This window comes from Ptychodera flava, unplaced genomic scaffold (assembly GCF_041260155.1).
Source record: "Ptychodera flava strain L36383 unplaced genomic scaffold, AS_Pfla_20210202 Scaffold_29__1_contigs__length_4469600_pilon, whole genome shotgun sequence".
NCBI lineage: Eukaryota > Metazoa > Hemichordata > Enteropneusta > Ptychoderidae > Ptychodera > Ptychodera flava.
This window is the reverse complement of record NW_027248351.1, coordinates 1,740,762-1,766,494: the sequence shown is the minus strand read 5'-3', so window position 1 is coordinate 1,766,494 and position 25,733 is coordinate 1,740,762. Positions and strand designations below refer to the sequence as shown.

Genomic DNA, 25,733 nt, shown 5'->3' with positions numbered 1-25,733 from the left:
TTTCCGGTCACCAACAAAAAAACGGGCATAAGCCGTGCACCCGTTTTATGACCGTTTTTGGCCATAACCAGGCACTTTCCAGTCATAAAAACGGGCATAAAACGGGCGCCATTTTCGTTTTCCAATACCAGGCACTTTCCGGTCACCAACGCAAAACCGGGCATAAGCCGTGCGCCCGTTTTCTGACCGTTTTTGGCCATAACCAGGCACTTTCCGGTCATAAAAACGGGCATAAAACAGGCGCCATTTTTGTTTTTCAATACCAGGCACTTTCCGGTCACCAACGCAAAACCGGACATAAGCCGTGCGCCCGTTTTCTGACCGTTTTTGGCCATAACCGGGCACTTTCCGGTCATATAAAAAAAAAAACGGGCATAAAACGGGCGCCATTTTTGTTTTCCAATACCAGGCACTTTCCGGTCACCAACGCAAAACCGGGCATAAGCCGTGCGCCTGTTTTCTGACCGTTTTTGGCCATAACCGGGCACTTTCTGGTCACAGAAACAAATGGATGACCGTTTTATGACCGTTTTTTTTGCCACAACCGGTCATCTTCCAGTCACCATTATAAACTTTATTTTTTTACACGGGCACTGAACGGGCGCCCGGTTTAGACCGTTTTTGGCCATAACCGGCCGCAAACCGGGCAATAATACCAGGCACAAACCGGGCAGATACCGGCCACATACCGGGCACTTTCCGGTCAGCAGATTTGGTAAGGGATGGCACATTTCTACAGCTCATTCTGAGTTCCTACAAAACATTTATTAGCAAGACTGAAGTAAAGGTACAGGAAGTAAAATACATAGCTGATGGGCCTTGGCAGTCATTAGGATTAGGGCTGGCAGTAAATTACACGGATAGATCAAAGGCCTAGTTTGATTCAATTCAAAATTATAAACTGGTTTGAAAAACATTGAAATGCATGCTTAGCCAGATATTTATTTCAGGGCAAACTGATTTCATTGATAAGCTATCAGTGTGTTTTCTAAGACTATGACACGCACTGATGCAAACAAATTGCTGGTGACAGAAGCAAATGTTTTACATTTAAAGATACAGGGCTGATACAAATGAATTCCACAATTCCTCAAAATGACGCAAAGTTTCCTGAAATACATGTTTGTTATAAACAGGACACACTGTACGCTATCCTTTCTTGAAATAAAAATATCAGACAGATTAATAGTAAGAACTTGTTGAACTCTGATTCAAATGAAGGGCATATTCAGATTTCAAAGTGATGTAACTTGGAATATTCTGACTTGATACAATTCTAAAAGGTCAGATTCTTTACAACACAGCATTTATTCATTGGTGAAATAATTTTGTTCTGAGTTTTGTAACTGAATATTACAACAAATGTCCATACAACTGAAATATTATAACAAGCAATTTATATTCTCTAGAGATACTTTCACAGAGTGTAGCTGTACCTGTATTGTTGTTTCACAGAAACAAGAGTGGACAAGTCCTCTGTATGCCTTTGGTGAGTGTAGTCAACAGCGTCCTCTAACACCAATGTGCACCTTAGTTTACTGCTGGAGTGCTACCATTTTGATGAAATCTCCTAAAAAGTAGAAAATTGTAAATACACAACTTTACTCAGTATACAAAACAAAAATATTCAAAGCAGATTAACTATGAAATATCAGGGATGAAGATCTGATTAATCTAGTCCCTTTCTGTTTTTATCTTGGATAAATAACCAACCTGCTATGTTGTATACATGTTGTAACTATAGACTTAAAAACCTAAATGATCAGTTTTATAGCAGATAAAAAGATGTCATGACTGACATCATCAGAATAAATCTCACCATGGATAAAACTGATTTCAGCAGAAAGCTATGGCTGCTAAAGTTGTGGTAGAGTCCTTTCACTTGAGTTCACCATTTCACTGTCTGATACACTCACCTTGTTTGTACAGACACATGAAGTACTTGGATAACACAAACAACAGAGGTGTTCACTCAATTAATTACATCACAACATTACAACACTTACCACATTCTGTGTCATCTTGAACACTGGTAGATATTTGACATTTTCATACCATGTTTATGATTTCTGTCAATATTTCCCATTCACTGGTTTCTTCCTATACTCACATGTCAACACAATTTTCATTGTTTCCAACCATTCTTGCAATAGCTGAGACCCTGTGAATAGGAACAGAATAAACTGAATAAATTAATTACATCACAACATTACAACACTTACTCACAAAACCTACTCTAACATCTATCCCTACATTACAGATTTTATGACATGAATTATTCCTAACTACAGTGACACTATAATACATGGACACAATATCAGTAGCATTAGTTTGTGGTAACTCATTGAATTTGAAGCTACTCTATGACTCCAAAATGTTTTGCTCATTTTCGAAAACCATATTTGATTTTGCAAGATTTTTCTCCTTTTGATGGGCCACACCACACAAAAATAAAAAGAGGGTTTCTAAAGTTACAACTTTTTGATGGCTATGAAAAATGCAACATTGTTATGACTTGGCAGTATCTTGATAATTTTTTATGAACAACTATGATATATTGGGGTGTGTACAATTCTCCTTGATTTGTGTGTCAAGATTTAGGAATAAGGCTATGAGTAAATTTATCATTTATTACATACCTCGTATATCAAACGTCACACGCTCCATAGGATTCAATGGTAACTCGTTGATGACGTCGCGGGCCGCATAGTCATCATTGGACTGAAAGTGAACTAGAACTATTTTCAACTTGACAACTTTTTGATGTAAAAATGTTGAAATTTCAAGTTTTCCAAAGGAAATCCTGTTCTCAGAAAATTTTGCAGAAAAAAATTGAAAACCGCATAACAGTAGTTTAAATTATCATTGCGCCATTCGATGATGAAAATCATCCATTTGTAATAGATTTTTGTCAAAGGTGGAAATAAAGTATTTGATTATTATTTGCCAATAAACCTAAATATTTTGAGTGAAAATTGTGTAAGAGAGGCATGTAATATAAACATTATAGCCCAAACATGGGACTATGTACCCTCGGGGCAGGAGACCATTTGCCCCCCTGATGTCGGGCAAATGGTCACCTACCCTCGGGCACATAGTCCCATGTTTGGGCTATAATATATTATATATTGAAATATACTTTCTTTATATAGTCTAATATGTTGTTACTATGACAACTCACTGTCACATTGAGAATAGATAAGCTAGATGAAAACATATGATTCCCATTCTGGGACAGCCCATTATACATGGAAAAACAACATACAAAATATCTACAAATATCTTACACAGTTCACAATTTAATACCTAAGGGTTCATGACTCCAATTCTTGAGAACAGAAATAAACATTGAGGAAAGTGTAAGAATGTGAAAATGATGATATACAGACAATAAAAACAGGGAATACCTTGTGGAGTAAAAACTGACTGACTGAGATCAGCCTTTGAATGCAAGGTCAATGATCTTATCTGCTCAGGATCCTCGACAACAGATCTTCTTTGGAATGGAGACGTAAAGCAACCCAATGTAGCATTGGAAACCATTGTTGTAGTATTGTACACAAGCCTTTACAATCTCTATGTAAGAAATTTGATGAAGACAGAGAAATATTATTCGAAAAGTGTGGTGTGACATCACACAAAATATACAGCTGAAGTTGAGAAACAATAGGTTTTTGTTAACATGGTCATTACTGGTGTAATGTATGAATTGCTATTGGCCATTGTCGTCCTCTTTCTTCTCGTTAGCTCTCTCTCTCTCTCTCTTAATTAAAATAATAATTTAATATATAATAGTTTACAAAGAGAGCAAGAAGTCCCCTCTGATCATATTTATTTAAAATGTAATTGTAGTGGTACATTAATGTACCAATTATTCATGTTGTCTATTGCACCTTAGTTCTGCATGGCAGGGCTGTGTGTTACCCGCGTTATATGGCCTCCTTGACTTATGTTGTGTTACCTTAGCCCTACGTACGATGCTGCTGGACTACATGTATGTGTGACCTTAACTGCCGCCTGCAGTATAGTAACTCAAGGACGGCAAAACCAGTTTTGCCGTCAGACCCAATCTGCCAATACCCAGGCAAAACCTCCCTTCCTACCTCCATGAGTACTGTAGCTGCAGTTCAGTAGCTCGAGGTTTTGCCTGGGTATTTGGGTCGGACGGCACAACCGTTTGCCGTTTGACCTCAATTTGCAGGCAAACCCTCAAACAAAGCTCTTAGTAGCTGCAGTACAGTAGCTCAAGGTTTTGCCGTGCCGTCCGACCCAAATACCCAGGCAAAACCTCGAGCTACTGAACTGTACTGCAGCTAAGCTCTCAGCTGCATGTAATACATTGCCACTGTAATAATAATAATAATAATAATAATAATAATCTTTATTACCCTTAATCATATTAATATTACAATTCAGTAATGAATGTACATCTGAGTTGTGCTGTGATAAAGGGTAAACGGAAACGGAAAATAGCAAATGCTAGTCTAGTCCGTTCCCAAAGCCATTTGATGTTAAAGCAAGAAAAAGAAGAAGAAAAAGAAAACTGAAGTATATCAAGGGTAGTGTACATGAAAGTAGTGGGATTGCAAAGTAACCTAATTGTAACAAAGTAACTAAGTGAATAAAAGAACAACTACATAAATAAATATATAACTAAATAGATACATTACGAGTAAGTAGAAATGCGTAAAAAAGAAAACGATAAGAGAAAAAAAAAAAACGTATATAAAATATATATATATTTAAATATGATATACATATATGTAAAGTTGAATATAACTCTTAATCACTTAAAAAAAAACCAATTGTGTAAAAGTAGACTTGAAAGTGCTAAGTAACTAAGTGAATAAGAACAACTACATAAATAAATAAATAAATATATAACTAAATAAATACATTACGAGTAAGTAGAAAATATGTAAAATAAAATAAAATAAAAAAAAAAACAAAATGTATAGTGAAATATATATATTTATATATCTATGATATACATATTTGTAAAGTTGAATATAACTCTTCGTCATGTAAAACACTAACCGTGTATGAGGAGACTTGAAAGGGAGTGTCTGAACGAACTTCTAGTGGTTTTTGTTTTAATTTGTTTAGGTAATGTATTCCAATAGATGCAGCCTGTATATGATATCGAGAATTTACCCTAGGAAGTGTTGACACTTGGGACATAAAGGTTACCATTAATTTTATGACGTGTACTGTAGCAATGAGAAGGCAACTGACAGTATGTTGTAAGACTGTGTGGCAAGTTATTATTTATAAGATCATACATGAATGTACTGATATGTAATTTATGTAATTTGTATATATCGAGAATATTAAGTTGTTTGAACAGAGTAGCTGAGTTTGCTGTGAAGTCACTGAAAGTTATAGCTCTGACTGCCATTTTTTGCGAAAGAAAGATACTATTGAGATGTGAGGGATATGTTGAACCCCAAACTTCAAGACCATAAGTGATGTGTGGTAGGATGAAAGTTTTGTATAAAAGAATAAGGATATTGCGTGGTAAAAACTGTCTCAATTTGAAAAGGATGCCAACCTTTTTTCTGATAGTAGAATTAATCATTTTAATGTGCTTTGACCATTTAAGATGTCTGTCCATGTGAATGCTACAAATGATGTCACTTCAACCTCATTGATAACTGTATTATTGATGTGTAGAGTACCATTCAAGAAAATATGTTTGTTATGATTTCTGAAGACAATGTAATTTGTTTTGAGGTAGTTTACAGTAAGTTTGTTAGCCCTGCACCAGTCCACTACAGTATTGAGGTGAATGTCGACAGTATTTAAATTTATATTACTTGGTTAGCAGGGAACGTATGAAATAGATTGGTATCGTCAGCAAACAATCTAAAATTGAAGTATGTGGAGGAACGGGCAATGTCATTGATAAATAGTAAGAATAGGGTAGGTCCAAGGACAGATCCTTGTGGTACTCCACATGTAACATTAAGGAATGATGAGGCATTATTATTGACAGAGACTAGTTGGGATCTATTGTGTAAGTAATTTCTGAACCAAAGTAAAGGAAGACCTCGAATACCATAGTGAGAAAGTTTAGAAAGAAGAATTTCATGATTGATTGTATCAAAAGCTTTAGAGAAGTCAAGGAAAATACCAAGTGTTACTTTGCAATTATCAAGTTGTTTGATAAGATAATTGATTACATTTACAATTGAAAGTTTTGTGCTGTATTTATGACGAAATCCATATTGATGCTCACATAAAATATTGTTTTTTTCTATGTACTGAATTAAGCGTGCATTGACAATTTTTCCTAGAATCTTACTTAACAGGGGCAATACTGATATAGGTCTATAATTTCCTGGATCATCTTTTGTGCCTTTTTAAAGATTGGTGTGACTTTGGCTATTTTTAGAGATTGGGGGAAAATTCCAGTCTGAAATGAAAGATTGAATATATATGCCAAGGGTTTGATATTATAGCTGCCCCATCAATTATAAGTCTGGCTGGCATTTTGTCATGGCCACATGCCTTTTTTGGATTCAGGGTGCAAATGATGTTATGAACTTCAGATTGTGTAGTGGAGGACATAAAAAAGGAATGTGTTGTGGGTTCAGTGAGGTAACTATTAAAGTTTTTATGAGGAGAATTGATGTTGTTGGCAAGGTCAGGTCCAACGTTGACGAAATAATTATTGAATGCATTTACTATGTCAGGTTTTGCTGACAATGTATTATGCACTCCATTTGTCAGTACTCGTAGGCTGTCTGGCAAGGTATTTTTAGCCTTTTCCTAGTAATGCTAACTGACGTTGGGGGCGCTGCAGGGTTGAGGTATTAAAGCTGACATAAAACTGACCTCTCTTATCAGATTACCAGAACGGCTGTTAGTGCGAAACTGAGAAGGTGTACTGCCATCGTTGGCGACTCAAGTGCTAGCTTTGATTATCAATTTCATGTACCAATTGTATATTGACTAGGTAAGGAAAGTTCTTCCAATGAGATTAGCAGTTGAAATGTTCATAATGTTATTATAGTTCACACGCCATGAGTACGCGTGTTTTGAAATTACACGTGGCATCACCATTACTCGAACAGGCTGAACCTAATTTCCGATCCCAAATTCCACCGTGTCATTCCGTAAAATTCATGAAAAAAGGCTACCTGCCAAAGTTGCAGTGAAACATTCAATAAGTGATAAATTTGTATGAATTATTGAATAACTTATAGTTGCCGCGTAGAAAGTACCGTGTACAACATATACATAGCCTGGAAAATAACATTGCAAGTACGCGCGCACACGGAGCATGTCATGTGGGTGCAAACCTGTCATAGTGGTGCCATTGCGACATACATCCTCTATGGTTGCGTCTGTTGTACTAACAAATTATAATTAGTTGTGAAAGTTATGCACAGCGGCATGCATAATTAATTGTGAAATTCAATGAAAGGACTTTTTAAAAACAGGATGTGATTGGCTAATTTTGACCTTTGACCTTTATCATATTTTTATAGCGTAATTTGCGTATAATCCAAGTGGATTCATACTCAAAATGGGATTAGACATAGAAATGCTACAAATGCAATGAAATAGCTTCTTTTACACATGAAAAACAAATATGTCATTTTTGGGTGTAATGGTGCAATTTGTAAACATTGCATGTGGACCCAAAATACAGTGAAAAAATAAGTCGTGCATAATCAATGTTTGATAGCTGTCATATTTCACTTTTCAGGTGTAAGTGACCCAAATTTAACTGACTTTTTTCAGGTATCTCATTAGCATAATAATTGGTTGGCATTGCTACTTTTCCTCATGACTTCCGAGGACTTGCTTGATAGTTTTCCAAATTACATTGGTATTACCCTTGTTTTCCATAAAAATACTGTTGTATTTTTACTGTGTAGAGTATACGCTGCATTGTGTCGATAAAAGTAGACGGATTGTACTAACCTTTCACGGATCACTTCTAACGAGTCTGCTACAAGTCCTGTATGAACGTAAGTGTTGGTCTTCAGCTGCAACCGCCAATAAAAACTGGTGCTCGGCGAGAATATCCATGCAGCGTGGACACACACGGAGGCCGCCATCTTGGTATGTCTTGTTTACACCCGAAGTGTTCCGAATGACTTCGGTTCTCGATTCGGAAATTAATTACAAGCTTTTCACTCACCAAGTTTCCTGTGAATTGAAAACTTGTCACTGTCCTTCGAATTCTTCAACACCTAACAATCCTGGCTTATATGGACCACTTGAAAACTACATCGACATTCCCGCCAGTCACAGAACCTTGCTTGCAGTTCGTCCGTGATGGTTTTCTCGATGCCATCTTATTACAATCAACTTTAAAGTTTGACTCCGTCTCTATAGGCCTACCTCTACGCATTCTGTCGCCTCTGAACGAATCAGCAAATGTAAAGACAAAGAACAAGATAGCTTTCTCTTCCCTCAATATTTGATTTCGATGAAGACATTGCCGTAACGCGTATATGCATTGCCATGAACAGGTGTTTTATCTACGACGAGATGGTCACTTTGAAATGTTTATACTAGCATGTTACTGCGACAATGAAAATTTTACCACTGAATCGATAAAAAAGATGATACGACGGTAACTAGTTCAGGTAAATCATTGAAATCAACAATCAGCAATCCGAACAGGTAACTTTAAAACATTGTCAATCCGAGAACAATTAAATTAGTGCCTACTCTGACATTTTTGGAGTCTATGTTGTTTCTAGATTTGCGTCACAAATCAATTTGAGGCAATATTGATCTCAACTTCTCATAAATGTCGTTTGTTATATAAGACTAATTAATTTCCTTTCTGAATGTAAAATAAGAAATTTGGTCAGATTTGATGTAAAACGGGATGTACCGTTTCTAATAAAAACAATATCGGGGATTGCCCCGGCGCGTCGTGAAAGTTCAATGTAAAACGAAAGCATTTTGAATTTTATGACTCTCGAGGGCGCCCTTTTACACTCCCTCTTTGACCTCCACGATAGCTGTGTCTGCAATGGGAGCATAATGCATAATTCTGTTCGTCAGGCGACACTCGCTCCCCACTCCGACCTATTGTTTTCTGGCAAATTTAGTTACAGGGGGAGAATCTGGCCGTGTTTGTATCGAAAAAAATTGAGGAAAAACATCCTTTCTCCCGAAAATACAGGGTACGTTGTTGTACGTCTTATTGCCAAGCTGTAGCATGTAGCCTGTAGCCATGAATGACTTATGAATAATCCCTCCGCCGATATAAAATCGCAGACTGGTAGACTATGAGTCCAGTAATAGTGATCAAATTAACCTTTTCCTTTCTTAAACTAAACAAACACTAGCGGCAGCACATCAAATAAATTAATGAACAAACGCTGTAATTATTTTTGTCCTTTATCATGATTAATGTAGGTCGGGCATTTCGCGTAGTACAGCCATCCTGGTTCGAAAAGAAAGGCTTAACACGATTGGAACTAATTGGAATAATTGGATGGTGAAGTTGGATTGGATGGATCAAAACTTGATGCTACAGTCAGTATAGATAAAAGTACAATATCATCACATGGCTGTTGTAGATATCAAAATCACGAGGTGACGCTCACCTATTCCTGTACATGTTGGTAAAAGTTGGGTTGAAATCTAAAACATAAAGATTTGGTATCATGAACTTCACAAGAAATAAACGACAACGTTATAAATCGTGATCTACGCTGGTGTCACATTTCATGTTTGTTTACATCTTACACACGTCTGGGATGTAAGCGTCCTTAGTTACTGCTCTAACTTTGATACAATGTTTCTCGACACTATTGTAATTTCATACGGCAGCAACCACTTTTCTCAGGAAGGAGACCGATTATTCTCTCCCTAAAGAACACTATTAAACTGTCTAGAAACTATTAAAAATACAAGTAAAAAGCGACACACTTGTGAAGAAAGCACTGTGAATGTATCAAAACTACCCTATAAAAGTCTGTACAGTACACGAAGAAATGCCCTGAGTCGACCCCTCTCTCGACATAGTGAGATCGACCTGGATACAACGCCCTCAACGTAATTCTTGAACTTAGAACTTAGAATGGCGTTGATCGCCAAGGTTGAAGTCGTTGTTTATAAACCATAAATCGGAGTAATCTTCCTCCATCGGATGGAAATATCGACAGATTTCAACAAAATTAACATCATCAGATATGCAGGTATTTTATCTCATCTTATTTTGCACACACAATTGATATTCCGCCCGATATTTATGGCGATGTGATGGAAGGTGTATCTGTTCTGTTGCCTGAAGACAACCCCTTGTAGAAGTTGACCAAATTATCAGAGAAAATTTCACAAAATTTGAAAGATTGTTCCATCGGCATACAAAGAAGTGAGCGACTACATCTCTAAGATTGTCCGGTCCAAAATTTCAATTTTAAAATGAAAAATAACGCCAATATTTAAATATCAACAAACATTTTTGACCAATGTTGTCATTGGGGTATGCCGTGTACAACGGCAGTCAAATACCTCCATGACAAAATTGGTCAAAATTGTTGATAATAAATCCACAAAACATCTCCGTTTTGGATTTCTAACATCCCTGAGATGGATCGACTGACAAAAATCACAATTTTTGTCAACAACCATATTTCTAAATTTGTAAAAATAACCTTGCAATCAACTTGTTGCCATGACATCCTTGTCAACAATGCAGTCAAGTCAATGCAATGCGTTCAAACTTCAACGCTCACAAAATTATTCCTTTCAAAAAATTCCTCCAAATTCTGACATTTTGATGTCATGTAGACATACACTTCATGTTGGTGTATTTTATCTACTTGGAAAATACTTTGATTTGGTCTCTGAGATACTCTTTAACACCAATTTTATCACCCATGACTGCAATGCGCAAGGGTAAACTCACATGACCTTTGAAAAGATTACAGATCCACTTTCCATCACATCCATATTTTACGATCCATTCTCTGATGACGTCACCAGTAGACTTAACTCTGACGAAACTACAAACATAAACATTATCATCTTCATCCACAGCAATGCATCCACTTCCAATCCTCTGTAATCCTATCCTTGGTATCTGTAGCTGACTTTGTCCGAATTGATGTAAAAAATTCAGGTCACTGTCAAAACACTTGATGCACTCATTGCCATAGTCATAAACCATGATGACATTTTTGCTGTTTACAGCCACAGACACTGGCCAGAAGAATTTTGTTTGGACACTAGTTTGACCACCGACATCTGTGACATACTCTCCACTTTGAGTGTACTTGACCAGTCTATCATCTCTGTCCTCACGGCTTGTGATGTCCGTAGAGGTCAAACTCAAAGTGACCAAAACAAAGTCATCCATCAGAGCTATGTCCAAGACATATTTGATTTTTTTACGTAGAGTAATTATTTGGATAATTTTACCATTTTCATCACAAACAACAATTTGTTTATTTTCATAATCAAGTATGAAATAGTGGTTGAAACGTGAGATGGCTACACTCTTTGGCCGGAATGGCTTTGCAAACTGACCATCAAAGCTTCCTATGACTTTGTCACAGGTATAATCTTTGTTCAATATCTGTACAATATTGTTACCACTGTCACACACCACAAGTTTATCACGGTGGAAGGCTAAACCTCTTGGCAACTTGAACTTTTGTCCTCGGCCTTGATGTTGACCATTGACCAATGTCACTGACCAGTCATCTGAAAGGTCAAAGGTTAAATCTGTCAAAATTATTGAACTCATTGTTGCACAGCTTATTTCTTGTTCTGCAGTGAAAAGAAACATATTTTTATTCATGTTTTCATTGCCTCATTTTTTTGAAAACTCAAATAATTTTAAGATTGTTTTTTTAGCAAATTCTCTCTCAATTATTGGTCATTTCGCAAAGTTGCCATAGCAACATTTTTAGCAGAAATAGGCAAAATAAGTATTTTTGTCATATATTTTTAATTTCTGAAACTAAATTTCAAATTCTTCCACTTTAGCATATTTCTACAATTTTAGCAATATACCTAATAGTTACAATAACATGAATTCATTCACTTATTACCGTAACCATGGCAACATTTTTTGATGACAATGGCTCAAAATATTTATTTTTCTCTAACTTTTCTATTTTATGCAGTAAATCCAAAATTTTTTTTGCAAAAGATAACAATTGGACATTAGCTTGTTTATTATGTATTAATGCATGAGTACGGTAATAAATAATAAGTAACTATGGCAACACAAATATTAAAAAATTGCTATTTTCACAGAGCTCTTTTCTTGTTGAAGTAGAATGGAAATTCTTTCACAAAAGTTGTGAGACTGAAGTTAGCTCGGTCATTGTATAGCAATGCATTACTACCTTTGTAGTATTATTGGTAACCATAGCAACGGATTGCTAAAACTGGAATATAACATTTTCCTTATGACATTTTACAGTTGAAATACCTATTCTTCAGAAAATATTGACACACTGTAGCTCACTTTCTAATGATCCTTTAAAGACCTATAAATTGTAAGGCTGGTATCCATGACAATGTGTTATTATTATTGTTAAAAAATCCTTATTTTGTCAAAAACTTTTAAATTTTATCACAAAGTGAAAATTCTGTATTGTTGCACAGGAGATTTGTGAGTGTTAATATACGGTAAATGTTAAATGTTAAGTTTCAGTAAATTTTTCTTTGAATGTTCTTGTCATTTCGACCAAGATTTTCTTCTGTACATAAATACATTTTTACAGAAGTGCAAACAAGTAACCATGGCAACATAAATATTCAAAATATGCTTTTCTTCATAACTCCTTCAAGGGTTAAAATATCACAAAGATTCTTTTACAAAAGTTTAAAGACTGAAGTAAACTTTGTAATCATGTATCAATACATTAATACACTTAAAGCATTACCGGTAACCATAGTAACAGTTTTTATTCTTAGTAAGACAATGAGTCCAAGAGCATGGCTTACAATGAATAAACTGAACACGGCACCTGAATCAAAGGCTTGGTGATGTTAAGTGTCATGTGCAATAATTAAAGGGGTAACTACATATCACATAGCAAGACATCTATGTCAGCATTTAGTATCAGGGCCTGAAAAATACGTTTGTCCGATGCCCTGGACAGACTGATTTCTAATGCAGACAAGCACAAAACCAGCCCACAGTCAGGAAGTTCAGAGCCAACTCAGTGCTTTGCCCATATTGCGTTCTTGTGTCGTTTGACGTAAATAATAAGAAACAATGTCCCCCAAAAGTGCTGTACATGGGTCACTAAAATCAAGGCCAGAGGGACCTCAGACAGACAACATTTTTTAACTACAAAATTACACACTCGGTAGCACGTACAGGTTATTACATCTTTGTGAGACAGTCAAACATCTAAAATTTATATTTTTTTCACAACCAAACACTAAAGGAAAATCAGGTTCTCTGTTACAGTGAGCAATTAATGGTATGAGCAAGGCAACGTGTCAACCATCATACTGGGCCCTGGGACAAAAATCAAATGCCGGGCCACATATAATAACTTACCCACTCATTTTTCATGTAATTTTAATGTAATGAGATGTAATAAATACACAATAATGATTGGAGTGAAAGCATTGATCATATTAAAAGAACAACTAACTTTTCACCAAACAATATGGACAGTGAAACTTAAAAGCACACTTCAAAATGAAATCTGCTAGTGTAGTACGGAGAATCAAATCTCGAGCCACACTGCACAGAGCATCAAACAACATTGCACTTATATTTGGTGTGCTGGAAGCTCAAAATTTTGTTGAAGTGCTATATCTGTGTCTTTCAAAGTAGTATTTTGCCGTAAATTTCTCCAGAAGGAGTCTCATGAACTCTTTGATCATCCACAGCTAGCTTGAAAGAGTCGCCATGCTGAATTCCTTATATGGTCAAGACCCCCTATCTTGGTTGTAACTGATCTTAAACAAAAGCAACCAGCTTGTCAAAACAGTGGTATGGCAAGTTACTATTATGAAGAGAAAGGAGTTCCTCTAAGATATAATGTTTTCAACCTATTCTTTTTTTGCAAATTTAATGGAAAAGTATCAATCATTGGGGCAATATAATATTAAACTGAACTTTACAGCAGTACAGAAATAAAAAAAAACCCTGTTACATGTGTGCATTAGACAATTGTCTTCAATCACTTCTAATTAAGGAGTCATACATGTCATGAAATATCGTATTTATTTCTGTTAAACACATGTAATGTGCTCATTTGCAAGAATCCCCATAAAACACAAAAGCATATTAATTTCATTATGGTAATGCATTTTTTAATTATTTTTTTAAATAAAATTTTCAGGGCAAGTGAGTTTCTGCTGCAGACAAGTAGGAAAATAGTGGCTAATTGTCCTGGGAAAAGTGGATAAAAGTCATATTTTTCAGACCCTGAGTATGTGGCACAAGGACTGCTGCATCATGGGGGGGGGGGAGGGGGTGCTGGCTCTTTGAACCCACAAACTAGATCTGTATCATCACAGATCTTTACTTTTAAAATTTCCGCATAGCATTTTGTCTCATTTAAAATAAACTGAAAATTCTCTGGTATCAATAGTCCTCATACCGTTGTCAAAGTTCAAATGATAATTTAATGAATGATACAGTCATGCAATGTCTGACTGTTTCCATGCCAACAGTTTCATTATTGTAACTCAAAAATTTCTATTTTCTTGTCATAACTTTTGCTGTTCCAATAGATGCTGTGATTTTGAAGTTAATGTTCTTGGAATTTTCTGGTCATGTTGACCGTGAATTAAAATAGTTTGACAACTAGACATCCATTCCTAGATTAAGTTCCTAGATTACATACATATTTCTATAACCTTAGGGAGCCTTAATTTATTACTGCCGGGTTGGGCCGGCAAATCCTTCCTGTGCATCAGTCAAAATAATAAGTGAACCCCCGGCCCCTTTCAATTTGCCCCCCCCCCCCTCCAAATAAAAACTTGATGAACCCTTCCTTTTTGAGATGACAAAAAATTCATGACACCACCCAGCAACCACCCCACCCCCTGAATTGCTTTAGAGTAAGTAGACCCAATTTTAAATTGTAACACTGGCCATTACTGGTGCCAAGATACAATGTAACATCAGTGGAAAAGAGACTTTTTCCAACATTCTGCTCTTCTTCCAAAACTTGTATACACTGTATTCTGTGTCTCGGAAGGTTCAAAAAGTTCTTCATCACTTATGGTTCTGTTAATGTCATGGATTACAACATCATCACCCTCTTCCTCGGCAAAAAAACTCTGAGTCCAATATGTCACTGTCACTATCTGTGTAATTTATCCTTATCCTTATACATTGCAGGAAAGTAAAGACCTGGTGTCTGCTTTCAGTGTACTTGGCATGAGGCCACTGTCTTTTCTCAACTCAGAGGAACTTCACTGTTGGGGCAATGAGCAGATTGATCAGCTAGTGGACCACTATGGATGCACCAAACACAATGACCCTGGTGGTGGTGACTGTGGAGACCAGTGCAAGGAGAGTGTCAACATTGTGGATGCAAGGAACACTAGATCAGAATGGAACCAGATTAAGCAGCTTGTGTTGTGTCAGCAGTATACCAGGGACAGTTTTGACAAATTGTGGTCTCTTATTTACACACATCATAGAGATAATTCCTAGCCTGACTGAGATAGCCACCCTAGCACTGACTTTGCCAGTCCATTCTGCTGACTGTGAACGGGGATTCAGTGTGCAAAACAACATAATAACATATGACAGAAACAGACTTGGTGCTGAATGGCAGGACACACTAGCAACTATTACGGTAGAGCGCCCTGAAATGAAAAAGTTCAACTTTAACAGTGCACTTTCACACTGGAAAGAAAAAATTCTCATAAAATTTTCACTAAAAGACACTGATATGCTCTATCAGTAGATGTGTACTGAGTGTATGTGTTCTGAGTGTTAATAAAACAGTTGTTAAGATGGATGATTTGTTGTGTCCTTTATTTTTCACATGCATACCGGTAGAATTAGGTTCACATTTGCAGTTTGACTTTTTTTAACATATGTATAGTGTCTCATAAAAATTGTATGTTGTCCCACTTTTTTATTGGTCAGTGGGACAATTGCTTTTAATACCTCAGCCAAAGGCTGATAGGAATTGTTCATTGTTCTCATCAAGCTCAATTTACAAGAAGACAAGTCTGTATAGAGTTGTCTTGGAAAGATATTCATGCGACAGATAGTACATGTATATATACTGAAGTAATTCAGATTAACAGTGAAACGACTTTAGAGAATTATAGATTCTCACACCTACAAGGACCTGGGATCTGATTTCTCACACAAGTTGGTATATTTTGTCTCACACGAGTCGCAGGCGAGTGTAAGACAAATATCCCCAACGAGTGTGAGAAATCTTTCCAGGTCCTTGGTGTGTGAGATTCTTTTTCTCACATGACCACAAAATGCGTTAAATTTACACCACAAACATTGAATGTTTAACTGTTCAGGCTACAGTACAGTTAAATAGGTTTAACTGTATGACTATCCTACTTTATGGCCGTCTAGTATCCTGTATCACTAACGCAAACTCTATGATGAGTTCCTCTGCCGGTACTTCAACGTCTGATATAGATGAGATGTCTAACAGAAAAAAGTGGTCTATGTTCACCAGTTATTTGGAAGATTTGGCAGTTTTTTAGTCTTGCACCAACCCTGGGTCACCAACAACGTACAACGTTTTCCAAAATCATGACAATGCTGTCGTCTGCCCCCATACTCTGACCTGCTTACATTGTAGTTCCGGTCCGTGTATATTTTGCGAGTGGAACAAAAGGCTGTTTATAATCAAATCAGGGCTCGTGTAATATATACTACAGAGTGTGGGATGATTTCTGAGAGTGGGGATTTGATTTTTCCCCCACCATCGATCCCACACTCCTGGTGGCCAGGAATGTGAGAATGAAATCATGCAGAGAGTCATTTTTATTTCCAAAAATATTTTTGAACTTTTGATTTGATGGCTACTTATGAAAATCAAGCGACCCCAAACTCTGTGCTGTTTGAAAATTACTTGACTCCACCCCACTCTGTGCAATGCACAATACATGATTCCCCCCCCCCATGGATTTTGCCAGCCAATCCCTGTAATAACCAAACACTCCCTTTGTATAAACATGAAATATTGCATTGACTCTGTTCCATAATTAGATATTATTCCCTAATATTTTTCTTCGTTCAGCCAAGGAAAATACGAGTGACGTAATGACCGTGTCACCACGAGTCGAAGACGAGTGGTGACACGAGTATTTCCGAGCTGAACGAATATTAGGGAATAATATACTTATCACATGCACAAGCCAAGAATTCGTTATTTTTTGCAAAATAAAATAAGTTTTCCATGACGATTCGCGTTTATACTTTTGAACTAATTTAGGAATAATATCAGTACGCCGCGCACAAGTTGTCAATCATTTCCAGTCGTCCGTCGTGTGCGTTAGCGCTCACGTTCGTTAGTGTGTGGAGCAAGTGACAGCTCTCGATCTACACGTAGGCTACTTTCCACAAAGTTATACTGCATTTCAAAGATAGCATAGTCCTAGAAATTTATCACAGACGAAGATACGCTATTTTTCGGGAACAAACATCGACTGAATCTCGACGGCGCGAACACTGTAAACGTCGCGCCTGACCCTGTTTGCAATGCGTACGGAACCCACGGTATACGCGACCAGCTTCGAGTTCGTTGTCTCCGCAAATTATTCAAGTAATAGGCCAAACCCGGAATATTCAGGCGGTACACTCTTGTGTTTACATTGTTCGGATTATTAATGTCGTAGTCTGTGAAAATATCGATTTCATTACATGACTTTTGATCGTTGGAGAAACATCGGCCGCCATGTTGTTTGTTTACATATTTACGAGCACACCGAAGATCAACAAAAAAAAGGTTCGACGCACCAAATTGATGACATAGACGCAGGTTGTCGTGACGTAGAACGACCAGAGAATAAATCCGGGTATTTTTTGTTCGAAGACGACCAACTTGGCTTGTGCATGTGATAATGTGGTTTTTGTCCATTTTAGTTATACAGATTTCAACTGTGAAATTTTCCAGGATATCTGTCTGGCATGGTGTCACACTTTTAGATACCGTTTAAGTATGTTGTGAAGACAGTCTCTTGATAAGTAACTGTTTCTCTAAAAAGTCCATTGCTGATTTGCAATATTTAACCTAGCCTAGCTGTGATATGAAAGCAGTGTTGTGGTGTATAGACTGTGCTCAGGTCAAAGGTCATTGCCACCAAACCACTGCAAACCACCCCATAGACTTTTTTGGTAATTTATGACAACACTGATTGCAATAGCACGGTGTTGCTGATTTAGCTCGCAAAATAATGATATAGGTTAATCTTTGAATAGATCAACCTGTACCTATTATCACTGACTATCTACAACTCATCTCCTACTCCTGCTAGCCCACAGTGACGACATGTATTTTCAACAACTTATTGCTGTCATCAGTTTCTGCTTGATTTTGAACTTTTGACCTCCATCATATTCACTGTACGTTTTACACGAGAGGGCAAACATCGCAGAGTCTGTTGATGGCTCACTGGAAAATGGTTGAAAATACATGGTCATATTTTCGAGGTACTAAGCTAGTAGGAGTATAGAATGAGTCATAAATAGTCAATGATAAAGCAGATACAAGTTGATTTATTCAAAGAGTATTACATTTCATTATTTTGTGAGTTAAATCACTGACACTAAGCGGTGTCATAGTAAACTAGCAAAAAAGTAATTATTGGGTGGCTTGCGGCGGTTCTGTGGTGATGACCCTTGACCTGAACACAATTGATACACCACAGCACCACTGCAATGTCACATCTAACATTAACCACTTGTCAGGTCTTTCAATATTAACACCTTTTACCATATAGCACAGGCGGCCCAGACACTATTAATAAGTTTATTATTGAGTTTTTCTCAGTTTTCTCTATCAGTTTCTCTCCTTGTCTTCATTCTCTGACTGACTGTAGTAAATAAAACAAGTCATCGTTGATGACACAGTCCCCACTTGTTAATGGGTACTTTGATTACAGGTCCTCAGAGAGGATAGAGTCCTCTTCATTAGGTCTGTGATAAAAATACTTTTGAATAAATTCGTTTGATACATGTCTGAGTTGTAGTTCAGGACATGAAAAAATCGTAATAAAATGGCCACATGTCGGCCATATTGGATCGTATCACAAAACAAATCGATGTGCATATGTATGACATAGGTCAATGTCCTTGTACCAAGTTTGAATAAAATCCGTTGAGATATGCCTGAGTTATGGCTCTGTACATGAAAAAATCGTAACAAAATGGCCGCACGGCAGCCATATTGGATCGTATCACATGAAAAATTGACGTGCATATCTATGACATTGGTCAATGTCCTTGTACCAACTTTGAATAAAATCAGTTGAAACATGCCTGAGTAATGGCTCTGTACATGAAAAAATCGTCATAAAATGGCCGCCTAGCGGCCATATTGAATCGTATCACAAAACAAATCGATGTGCATATGTATGACATAGGTCAATGTCCTTGTACTAAGTTTGAATAAAATCGGTTGAGATATGCCTGAGTTATGGCATTGTACATGAAAAAATCGTAACAAAATGGCCGCACAGCGGCCATATTAGATCGTATCACATGAAAAATTGACGTGCACATATATGACATTGGTCAATGTCCTTGTACCAACTTTGAATAAAATCAGTTGAAACATGCCTGAGTAATGGCTTTGTACATGAAAAATCGTAATAAAATGGCCGCCTGGCAGCCATATTGAATCGTATCACAATATAAATCAACGTGAATATGTATGACATAGGTCAATGTCCTTGTACAAAGTTTGAATAAAATCCGTTGAGATATGCCTGAATTATGGCTCTGTACATGAAAAAATCGTAACAAAATGGCCGCCTGGCGGCCATATTGGATCGTATCACAAAACAAATTGATGTGCATATCTATGACATTGGTCAATGTCCTTGTACCAGCTTTGAATAAAATCGGTTGAAACATGTCTGAGTTATGGCTCTGTACATGAAAAAATCATAATAAAATGGCCGCCTGGCAGCCATATTGGATCGTATCAAAAAACAAATTGACGTGCATCTGTATGACATATGAAGTAATCCTTGTACCAAGTTTGAATGAAATCGCTCCAGGCATCTCTGAGATATCTGCGTGAACGGACGGACGGACGGACGGACGGACATGACCAAACCTATAAGTCCCCCCGGACGGTGTCCGTGGGGACTAATAAATGACTATATAGCCTAACCTAGCCTCTTGACTCTTTGTTTATTTTACACCCCATTACAAGGACGTTAATCTCTCATATACACACATCTTGTAATTAATTAGTCAGCACAAATAATGATGCTAATCCTTGGACTTATCAGGGATTTTATGGGTTGGTCAACGTTGCGAAAGATAGGAAAGTTACTCAAACCTTTTTAAATTACATCTCTATCTTTGCAGTGTTGACCAACACTTGATAATTCCATGGATTAGCCACAGGGGCTCATAAGTGGCTATATAAGTCAATATTACAGCGTTTTTCTTTCTTTTTCAATGTTACAAATAAACTAGCTGAGCCTGAAGAGCACAACACTTGTGTAGCTGTCTTTTGTGTAGCTTGTATTGGCATGTATAGTGCGCCCTCAATAGGGAGTGTGAGCATATGTAAATGTGACCTTTAGTTCCGTGACCTCTAGCTATTCCTACTTCCTGTCCTCGCTATGCTTACTGTACTACAGTGGAATTTGATCGAGTGTCCGTTTTGCCTTGCAGAGCTCGACAAGTCTACATGTTGCTTATCATTAGAAAAGTAAACATTTGCAACAAATTGAGTATTTGGTGTTAGATTACAGCGCACGCGGCGAACGTTTCCCAGACACTGTCTCGTCTACAATAATGACAGTCGTTTCAGCATACCACTCATGCACAACAAGCTTGACACCGCACTATAGCTATGGCACATCATCAAAGTTTTCTTTCAGCTACAGCTTTGTGTACTTTGATTTGGGAAATATAACTCAGACAAAACTCACTGGCATATTTTTCGAGTGTCGGATCTTATCTCGAGGAAAGTCCTCAACATCAACCGGACTGACTCTCGGCGTTTTATTACAGTGAAACATTGTATTTTTTCAGCAAGGTAAAGAATATTTTGAAGGCAGAGAGATATCATCGTCCCCTCCATGCTAACCCGTTGCCGTGTATGATGCCGTCCGGGAAATTAAGTGCCAAAATACGGTGAATTATTTCAGAAACACTTGGTGTGTTATTCAATGGCACAATATGTACCGTGTTGATTGAATTGCACTTGCCTGTGCAAAATCAACACTTTTCTTCAAGTCTATTTTGTAGCTCAGAGAAGTGTCAATTCAGAGAGAAGTGTCAATTGAGAAAGTTTCATTTAGCTGAGACAAAAGAGAAAGCGGGATTAAAGTTTCATTTAGGAGTGTTTAGCATTTTCTGGTTGACAATTTTCAGTGTTGTATCGTGTCAAACTTGTTGATAGAGTAGATTGCACTCGCAATGCTACAGACTGCATGCTGAAGGAACTGTTGTCGTGATTGCTGACATCGAGAGGAGAAGAAAGGTTTTTTTAAAGAATTTACTTGTTTCTTCATAAAGTTCCCAATTTAAAGTAAACACCTAAAAGAAAACTGATGGTGTGCATGTAGTGCAGTGTTATGCTTGTTGTCAGTGACATGCTGAAACGACTGCAGTGATCGTGACGAGACAGTGTATGGGAAACGTTTGCCGCGCGCTGTAATCTAACACCAACCAAAGACGAAGACTCAATTTGTTGCAAATGTTTACTTTTCTAATGATAAGCAACATGTAGACTCGTCGAGCTCTGCAAGGCAAACCGGACACTCAATCAAATTCCACTGTAATTTCCCAAGGGGAGCAGCTCTTCGCCAAGCCAAGACCATCAGCGCCGCTAAGTACCTGGTTATTTAAAATGCATCATAAATATTCATATATTTATGTGGGCGAGTCTGCATTAATGAGCGTCAAAAAGCACCGGGCAGGGCTACCGGCAACCTCAAGCATGGAGCAACATGTTTGTTACGGCTCTGCAGCTCTGGCGACTGTTGTTTTTGGCAAAAACGCAGAGCAAAGAAAGTCCGGCAAAGTATTCAGTGCGTTGTACGCGCGATCGAGCAAACATCGTAGAAGCCGTCGACGGCTCACGGGAAAATGGTCGAAAATACGTGTTCTTCTTATCTTCAAGAAAGTTAGCGTACAGAACAGAATGAGTCTCAGCATGGAGGTAGCAGAGAACATGGATGTAAAAAATAGAAGGATACAGGACACTCCTTTGATCCTTTGTTCAAGGGATAGTTGCCGCCGATTCGTTATCTCGTAATCCCGTAACGGGATTAGCGTGTTATTTTATTCATAGCGTGCCTTCGGGTTGTCATCGGTAAACGTCGAGTCTTTCCGTGCATTGCAACAGACAGCGTAAAAATAGCGTCTTTTGTGCCAGTAATGTTGTTGTAGCAATACTACGACCTTTTCTATCTTAACGATGATATGCATCTACGATGATATGCAGCTCATCGAGGAGGAAAACAATCGACTACATAGCTCCTGGCTCACTTTCTGTCTCCTGTAACACGGTATAACAAGAACTGCGCATGTGTAATAACCTTTCCCCTTCTTGAACAATGCGTCAACCCGTGCAGAATGGTGACGCGACGCAATGAACTTCGTCAAAAAAAATCACCAGGGAATTTTCGGCCAGGTACTCTGATCGATAAACATGACCAGACCGGAAAGTCTATATATATGACTTTAGTTTTGGCGTAACAGTTCTTTCAGCAGTGTCTTTGAACGTCTGGAAACGTGACTTCAAACGGGTGAACCATGGCCTGAACGACGAACGCATTTGCACGCAATCCTATGGGGACGAACTATCGGCGTACCGCAAATATAGCCCAACTTTAGAATACGATAACTTCAACGGCCAGGCGAACTAGCACTTAGGACAAACATTTTCTAAGCGTTCATACCTTGAACCTTCTAATTAAGAAAAAATCAGACTCCGCGGTTAGATACTTTGTAAGTTAGAGTAATTTTACGATCAGGGGACTTTATCCAAGTCGGTTCCAAAGAATAGTCATAACTTGGTCAAATATGCGTCGATTTTCTCAGTCTTTGGTTTGTTTGAGCTCTGTTCAGTCTGGACATTTAACACAAGCAATTTCACAAGTTTGAAAGTTTTTTTATGAATTTGGCAACAATAATTTGATGTACACGATATTGTGAGTGAAGTGGGTGTGTCCGAGCCGTCCTGATCGCGGCAACCATGCCACAACTTCAAAGACCAGCGTAGACAAAGAAATAACAATAGGTGTGAAAGGGATTATAGGGCTGTCCTGTATCCTTCTATTTTTACATCCATGCAGAGACATGGTCTCAGATAGTCAAAGTAGTTCATTATTTTGCAAGCTAAATCTACGATACCGGTCGGTCTCGTAGTTAACTGCCAACGAAGCCTATGCGTTGGCTCGCAGCGGGACTATGGCGATGACCTCAATGACCTGAGCGCGTTCGATACACGCCACAAGTGCCGCTGCGATATCACAGCTACATGAAAAGGGGATGGCCCGGTCAGATCTCCACCCAACGATACCAGCACCGACCATTTGTGAACGCAACACTACATTGTAACCACTCTATGTATAAAACCATAACAGTTACAAGTACTTTTATTTAGTATGCAACTTAATCTGAACAACATATCAGGGCTCAAAGTTGCGACCATTTTAGTCGCTGCGACCAAATTGAAAAAGTTGGGCCTAAAAAATGTAGGTTACTCGCATTTTGCGACTAATTCTACGCAAGGAATAATTCCCACCGTATTTCACAGAGTAAGTTACTCGCATTTTGCGACTAATTCTACGCAAGGAATAATTCCCACCGTATTTCACAGAGTTTGCAAGGGTCGTGACCCTGAAATCAGACGTGCCAAAAATAGATTTTAATAAACATTTGACGTCGCCCAGCCACACAGAGGCGAGCGCGTCTCTACCGCTACTTTGTTTTGATATGAGAGGTTACATGTTGCCAAACAGCTGTCAAGACATGCGATGAATTTAATCACAAATTAAATCACGACCCAATCAAATATCAGTATCATGTCAATGCTGTCATAATCAATTTAATTGGACCAATAACCATCACAGGAATTAGCAGTAACTAACGAAATAAATCACAAGCAAAGACTTTCCCCACGTGCACACTACCTATAGGCCTATTTCAGTCCAAGATGTCGGGCCCACTAGATCGTTATTTTGGAAAGCAAGGGAAACTCAAGGTCGATCATGTTGGAACTGGGTCTGCCAGTGAAGGAGACGCAACAACAAAAAACGAAATCCCAGCAGAACACTAGGGATATTGATAGCACCAGCGATCATACCGTTCACGGACAGTGTACCAGGTCAATCATTCGATGACGATGTTCCGTCTGTGACGTGTACACATGACAAATGGATCCGCAGCACAGCAAGAAACCGAGTCGGAAAGTCGATAGCAGCCACAAAATACAGGAAAAACATGCCAAACAAAAGTATGGGATGAAAAAGTAAAAAAATCCCTTGCAAAATACGTGACAAGTCGAGAATTTTGAGATTGGTTTCGGCACGACAAAGAAACGGACTTGAACTACTGTTACTGTTACCAAATTGTATGTATAAACGCAGATTTAGAAAAAAGTACTACGAGATGAATAATGAATGGCAACTGTTCACCTTTATTTGATATGTACCACATTGTTTGAACAGTTTCAAAAATGCTCCTAGTTTTTTTGGGTTTGCTCCTAAAATTTTGGACTTGGGAGCAAATTGCTCCTAGCTGAAAATATTAACTTTGAGCCCTGCATATATATGCATTATTGGATAAGAGGTTGAATGGGTCACAGTATGTGGAAGGACTGTCACTGGGTAAACCGTTCAGTTAATTATCATATACCTAGATTCACGTACCCATGTAAACCTATGGGAAAAGGCGCTCTTACAGGTGTGTAATAAGTTGCCGTATCAGGCCCAGGCACACTTTGCCCAAATAAGGTAGTGTGCGCGCTTTTTCGAACTTTTTCATTGTCGTCGCTACGCGCGTTGCTATCCACGTACATTCCATTCGAAAGCACGTCAGCGCGAGATTCGAACCCGTTTCTATGCGCTTCGCTCGTAGTTTTGAAGCAAATTGTAGACAGTTCGAATCTTATTCCGATCAAAATTGGTTTAAAACAAGTGCTTGATAGTCTCCTCTCAATGTTTTGCTGAGAAAGTGTATTTAACGAGCAGGGTCAACTACTCATCTTTGCTCATTCTGTAGTGACATTAGCGTTCGCATAGAACAAGCTCGTGACGCGTTCCACAACAGAACAAATGACAAAATCGTACATATTAATCCGCAAAGTTGCGTGGCTCATGTTTTTTTTTTTTTAATTTACGCCCATAACTTTAACAAAATTTTATTGATAAATACTGAAACATATCACAACCGTTCAATAAGGTATATGATAAAACCTTTACGGCCCAGATACGGGTTTTGCGGACCTCGGTCGTACGGCGTACGGGCCCTCGCACGCTCGGGCCCTTCCGCCGTACAACCTCGGTCCGCAAAACCCGTATCAGGGCCGTAAAGATTATAATGTACCATGGAGGCAGTAGCGGACTACCTCCATGCATATACTATGCATACACAA

At 38.0% G+C, this 25,733-nt stretch overlaps 2 protein-coding genes and 1 long non-coding RNA gene across 4 annotated transcripts in view; 1 reads left to right on the top strand and 2 right to left on the bottom strand.

Moving 5' to 3' along the window:
• Window positions 1-8,684, bottom strand: part of LOC139127183 (uncharacterized) — a 55,623-nt gene extending 46,939 nt beyond the window's left edge. The window contains exons 1-2 of the mRNA XM_070693108.1: window positions 7,933-8,684; window positions 1,437-1,570 (exon numbers count right to left, since the gene is read on the bottom strand). The gene's annotated coding sequence lies outside the window, so the exon portion shown is untranslated. The remainder of the gene's footprint in view (window positions 1-1,436; window positions 1,571-7,932) is intronic.
• The window catches only part of LOC139127180 (tripartite motif-containing protein 2-like), a 144,880-nt gene that overhangs the window by 83,254 nt on the left and 35,893 nt on the right, over window positions 1-25,733 (bottom strand). The window contains exon 4 of one of the 2 annotated variants that reach the window (XM_070693105.1): window positions 10,519-11,682. The exons of the other annotated variant lie outside the window; for it this stretch is intronic. Within the exon in view, the coding sequence (XP_070549206.1) occupies window positions 10,796-11,682 (887 nt within the window). The 3' untranslated portion in view covers window positions 10,519-10,795. Of the gene's footprint in view, window positions 1-10,518; window positions 11,683-25,733 lie in introns of those variants that run through there. 2 annotated transcript variants of the gene reach the window in all.
• LOC139127198 (uncharacterized) lies at window positions 9,881-15,929 on the top strand. Its single transcript, XR_011550948.1, has 2 exons — window positions 9,881-10,172; window positions 15,302-15,929. It is a non-coding gene; the product is annotated as an uncharacterized lncRNA (long non-coding RNA).